The sequence below is a fragment of the Chiloscyllium plagiosum genome, chromosome 31 (assembly GCF_004010195.1).
Source record: "Chiloscyllium plagiosum isolate BGI_BamShark_2017 chromosome 31, ASM401019v2, whole genome shotgun sequence".
Lineage (NCBI taxonomy): Eukaryota > Metazoa > Chordata > Chondrichthyes > Orectolobiformes > Hemiscylliidae > Chiloscyllium > Chiloscyllium plagiosum.
Genome location: NC_057740.1, coordinates 41621251 through 41627250, shown reverse-complemented (window position 1 = coordinate 41627250; position 6000 = coordinate 41621251). Strand labels below are relative to the sequence as shown.

Below are 6000 nucleotides of genomic sequence, written 5' to 3'. Positions count from 1 at the left end.
AGGGAAATGTGGGAGAGAATGAGGGAAAAGGAGATGAAAAGATGTTGAAGGGGATGGAGAGAGGGAAGGGTTGAAAGAAGGCAAGAAAAGATTAAAGATTGAAAGCATGAGGCAGAGGGAGAGAAAATAGAGACTGAAAGGGACAAGAAGGAAGGGGGAAATATAAAAATAAAGGTGAAACTAGGGGAAACCACAAGAGAAAGGATTTCAAGGGTCACCATTAGATTTAGATTTTAGTGAATTCAAATTTCACCAACTGCTGTGGTGGGTCCTAAACCCATAACCCCACAGCAATTGCCCTTTGGGTGACTAGGCCAGTGAGTTTATCAGGACATCATGTCTTCATAAAGAACAGATGAGAGGAAGAAGGGGAGTTGTGTGGAGGAGCAGATACAGGGAGGTATAGTCAGCAGGATAAAGGTGAGAGTGGGGAGGACAGAGTGGTAACTAGGGAAAGAAACAGAGGGAGGGGACCAAGAGAGATAAGGCAGGGAACGGAGAATGGAAGTGAGGGGGTTGGGAGAAGATTGCAAAAAAAGAATCCTCTCAAGCCTCTGAAACCTTCTCCACTGCCTCAAGACGGAGCACTCTCCTTCGTAGAAGCACTTGTGCGAAGACAGTTGTAATGCAGAACATCCGACAATCAACTTGCTCCCAGTAAATTCCCACTAGTGACTGATCATCTTTCAGTACTGGTGTTAGCAAGAAATAATGTCCCGAACACTGGGAGAATCAGCACCCAGCCTCTGTACCCTGCTTTAAAAGAATGGCAGTGGGACCTTTAAGAAGTACCTGACAGGTTACACATGGCTGTCCCACCCAAACCCCAGCACCTGGGACAGAGCAGGACTACCCCCCCCCACCAGCCCCCATCTCCCCACCCACACTGCATTGATGGTATGCACCCTTTTCAATGCTCGGTGGTGAGAACAAAATTCAGAAACTGGAAGAATGATCAAACAAATCAGAAATGACAAAACAAGGGGGAAAATGAAGATCTGATCCACTAGCAGTGCCTAGTATATGCAGGACACCACTGGAGACCATCGTCCTGACTGTTGTCCCAGCTGGGATCAGTGGAATGGCACGGTTTGGGAATGGACTTGGAGTGTGTCTGTCTGGATGGATCTGTGGTTCAATACAGACTGATGTTCTGCAGATTTCCTCTGAGCAGTAGAACGTGATTTGAATTTGAAATCATCACAGGAGAGGGAACAGCTTCACACCAGCAGAGGGAGCAACCAAAAGTGATCCATGACTAAACCCAATCTCTCCAATAGGACTGAGGTGGCCCAGCACTATGTCTGTGTGTGTGTGTGTGTGTGTGTGTAGGTAAAACAGGGGATTGAGTATCTCAGCACTGCCTGTGTGTGTGCATGTGTGTATGTAGGTGCGTGTATGTGTATATATACATGTGTAAAACAGGGGCAATTGAGTATCTCAGTACTGACCATGTGTGTGCATGAGAGTGTGTGTGTGAGAAAGAGAAAATGAAAGAGAATGTGTACGTGTGTGTGTATATGTGTGTAAAACAGGGGGGAATTGAACATCCCAGCATTGACTCTGTGTGTACGTGTGTGAGAAAGAGAGTTTGTGTGCGAGAGTGTGTGTGCGCGTGTGTGTGTAAATAGGGGGGGATTGAGTATCCAAGCACTGCATGTAACCTGAGTGTTCTAACAACAACCAATTGTATTGATCTAGCATCTTTAATTTAGTATAATGTTCCAAGGTGTTACTGTCAGCCAACATTTGACATTGACCCCTTCAGACTCCCTCTGTCCCTGTCTGGTGATTATTTCAAATACAAATCACATTCTGCTGCTCAGAAGAAATCTGCAGAATGTTAGTCTGTACTGAACCACAGAGCCATCCATTCAGACAGACACACACACTCCCTTCTCCATTCCCAATCCGTGCCATCCATTGATCCCAGCTGGGACAGTGATCCAGTACCTAAAATTCCAGAGGCTGGGTGGAAGTTTTGGGGGGATTTGAAATTGGGGATGAACACGAGGTCAGAATTGGAGGATTGCAGATATATCCTGGGGAACAGGGTCCAAGTCTGGGGGAGATCCTCACACGATGAAAAAGGTGAGGCTGTGAAGGTTTTGAAATTAAAGAGACCAGTTTTAATCTGAGACATTCCTCATTGCGGAGCCAATGTAGACCAGTAGCAAGGAGCTGAGGCCTGGGCAGGAGATAGTGGGAAATCGGACAAGGCAGCAGAGTGTGAGTTTATGGAAGGATTTGGGAGTCTGTTGCAGGTGGTTTAACAAAACTGTGTGTCTTTAACAGGACAGGGTGTGGTTCAGCAGGACAGGGTGCGGTTTAGCAGGATGGGGTGAAGTTTAACAGGTCAGTGTGTAGTTTAGCAGGACAGTGTGTGGTTTAACAGGACAGTGTGCAGTTTAATGGGACAGTGTGTGATTTAACAGGAGGGTGTGTAGTTTAACAGGACAGGGTGCGGTTTAACAGGACAGGGTGTAGTTTAACAGGACAGTGTACAAATTAACAGGATGGTGTGTAGTTTAACAGGACAGTGTATGGTTTAACAGGATAGTGTGCGGTTTAACAGGACAGTATGCGATTTGTTGACCAGCACTGACCTCGTATTTTTGCATACAGCTCTCAATTTCTCCCTGGGTCAGAGGAGCATCATCATAATCGTCTGGTGGGTCCATCCAGGAGAGTCTGTTGCTGGGGGGCTCGCTGTTCTCTCCTTGCTCTGTGTTCTTCTCCTTCCTCCTGTGTCTCAGCATCACACTCAGCTCCTTCCCATCCTCTCCACCGTCCCCATCATCAGTCTCTATCTTCATATCATGCTCACACAGTTCAAACACCAGTCCTCCCTCAGCCCCTCGCTCCACCAGGATTGGACTGCCTTCCTCCATTAGCATACCTTGTATTAGACCCTCCATCTCATAGTTCCTCTCTTCCTTCACCCCCTTCTGCCCACTCCCGGCAAAGCTCACTTTCTTGGAGAGGCGAAGGCCACAGTCCAGGACACTATCCTTGTCTCCTTCCTCCTCGTTCTGCTGCTCCTCTTCCTCAGGAGCACCACAAGCCCCGTTCTCACACTTGCGCTCCTGCTCCTGGTGCCCGTCTCCCCAGTTGGCGTCTGCTTGTTCCGCACTGTCTTCTCCTGGTGCCCGTGCACTCTCGCTGACCTGGCGCGGTGTGTACCTGAACAAATTGCTCAGCATCCTGACTGTCACCTGCAGAGTGAGGTGCCCCTGCTTGTATTTCTCATAGAACAGGGGCTGCAGAACTTCCTTCACATTCAGGATGATCTGCCTGGTTATTAACAGAGCAGCCAACATCTGTCAACAGAAAGATAAAAAAACAAGATAAAGATCACACCGCTGCAGTTGTTCACACACACCAGCTGTCAATATTATTTGTATTCACTTGTGGGATGTAGGTGCCCTGGCTGGGCCCAGGAATGATAAGGCAGTAACCAACTGCCTTTTTAAACTGCTTTGATGAATCAGTCACCACTTCCCAAACCCTCAGCATATCATATCTTTTACTCAGCCCCATGCAATCATCTGCAATGTCCATGGATATTGTTCCAGAAAGAAAAACAGGTTTAATATACGCTCAGTCTCCTCCCCTCCCCCACCTCCCCACCCACACACCCCCACCCATCCACACATACTTTTTCTCTCTCAGTGTGGCACTCAGTCCCCTGTTTTAGACACACACACACAGAGTCAGTGCTGGGACACAGTTTCTGGTCCTGTGTTTAACTGCATATTTCTAAACAATTGTCCTCTCTCTGTGTGCCTAGCCTTTTGATGATCGCGTGATGCTGCAGATCTTGTAAATCTACAAGTGAGTCTTTGAGCAAGGGCTGATGTCATTATTGCATTCCCTTGGTTGGGGTGTGTGTGTCTGTGAGTGAGTATGTGTCTGTCTGAGTGAGAGTCTGTGTCTGTAGTGAGTGTGTGTGTGTGGTCTGTGTCTGTGTGCGATTGGAGTGTCTGTGTGTGTCGGGGAGTGTGTGAGTGTGTGTCTGGGGGGGTGCGCGAGTGTGAGTGTCTGTGTGTGTGTTGGGGGGGGGGGGGGAAGGGATTTGCTGCAGTCTGGTGCTGTCTTTATAACATTTAATCGATGCTTTCTGGGCAGCCCTGCTGCTAATTCTCTCACTCCCAGAGCCAATCATATCTCCCATCCTAACTCATCTCTGTTATATCCCCAATTAATATTCATCAGTTGCAGTGTAATATCAATCATTATTTTTGCAATTATTAATATTTCTCCGTTGGTGTGAGCCATCTTTAGCAAACCTAGTTGGAATTGTCCACTGTACCCATGCTGTAATCCACATGGATAAAGAGTAAATCCTGGGAAATATCAATAGCTGAGTGCAGATATAATTGGCCTCTTCCTGAATCAGTATGGCTCTCTGATTTTCAGATTGTTTGTTTAGAAATATCTCAAAGTCGGTCAAATATTCCAGTATGTGCAAGGGATCCAAAACCCCACTCTCGGCACGGTACTGAGGGAATGCTGAACTGTTTGAGGTTTCATCATTGAGGGGAGATATTAAAGCCAGCATCTCACCAGCCTCTCCTGTTGTCATTCCCTCTTTATTCAGATCAGCTGACCATTGGCTCCGTGTTGTGGGATCTTACTGTGTAAATTGGCTGTCACGTTTCTTACATTGCTGCATTGACAACATTAAAAGGTGTGTCAGTGGCTGTAAATCCATGAGATAATCTGAGGCTGTGAATGGCGCGACAGAAAGTCAAACTTTTTTTTACATCATTCATTATGCGTCAGTCTGGTTTGCAAATCAATCCATTACTGCCTCACCTTTCCCTGTCTTTGTAAACCTGCTCAAGGCCACAATGTCTACAGTTTCAACATGAACCCGAACCCAGGGGGATGGACCCAAACTCAGGGTAAAATCCTAATACTTCCCTCATTTGCTCAGAAAACTGTTCAGGAGAAGGTGAGGACTGCAGATGCTGGAGACCAGAACCAAAAAATGTGGCGCTGGAAAAGCATAGCAGGTTAGGCAGCATCCGAGGGGCAGGAGAATCGATGTTTCAAGCATAAACCCTTCTGGGATTCCTGGTGTAAGGCTGATGCCTGAAACATCGATTCTCCTGCTCCTCGGATGCTGCCTAATCTCAGAGTCATGGAGACGTACAGCATTAAAACAGACCCTTCGGTCCAACTCATCCATGCCAACCAGATAGCTTAACCTAATCTAGTCCCATTTGCCAGCACCCGGCCCATATCCCCCTATACCCTCCACATTCATATACCCATCCAAATGCCTTTTAAATGTAATTATACCAGCCTCCACCACTTCCTCTGGCAGCTCATTCCATACACGCACCATCCTCTGCATGAAAATGTTGCCCCTTAGGTCTCTTTTAAATTTCTCCCTCTCACCCTAAACTCTAGTTCTGGACTCCCCCATCCCAGGGAAAAGACCTTGTCTATTTACCCTATCCATGCCCCTCATGATTTTATAAACATCTATAAGGTCACCCCTCAACCTCCGACGTTCCAGGGAAAACAGTTCCAGCCTATTCAGCCTCTCCCTCAAGCTCAAATCCTCCAACCCTGGCAACATCCTTGTAAATCTTTACTGAACCCTTTCAAGTTTCACAAAATCTTTCCGATAGGAGAGAGACCAGAATTGCACGCAATATTCCAACAGTGGCCTAACCAATATCCTGTACAGCCGCAACATGACCTCCCAACTCCTGTACTCAATACTCTGACCAATAAAGGAAAGCATACCAAACGCTGCCTTCACTATCCTGTCTTGCTGTGCCTTTCCAGTGCTACACTTTGACTGAGAAAACTGTTGAGTCAGAGAAAGCGTGTGGGACATGGCACTAAGAATAGATCAGGAGAAGCAGAGAGGTGGGAGTAGGGGAGAGGAGGAGGTGAGGGAGGAGGCAAAGAGAAGGTGGGGGAAGGAGTGAGGGACGGATAGGGGAGAGGGTGCAGGGAGACTGAAGAGCATACAGACTGCAG

General features: G+C 47.2%; 1 protein-coding gene across 4 annotated transcripts in view; it reads right to left on the bottom strand.

Moving 5' to 3' along the window:
• Nucleotides 1-6000, bottom strand: part of ano8b (anoctamin 8b) — a 118014-nt gene that overhangs the window by 7636 nt on the left and 104378 nt on the right. For all 4 annotated transcript variants that reach the window (XM_043721500.1, XM_043721502.1, XM_043721503.1 and 1 more), the window contains one exon: nt 2607-3320. In XM_043721500.1, the coding sequence (XP_043577435.1) occupies nt 2607-3320 (714 nt within the window). The remainder of the gene's footprint in view (nt 1-2606; nt 3321-6000) is intronic.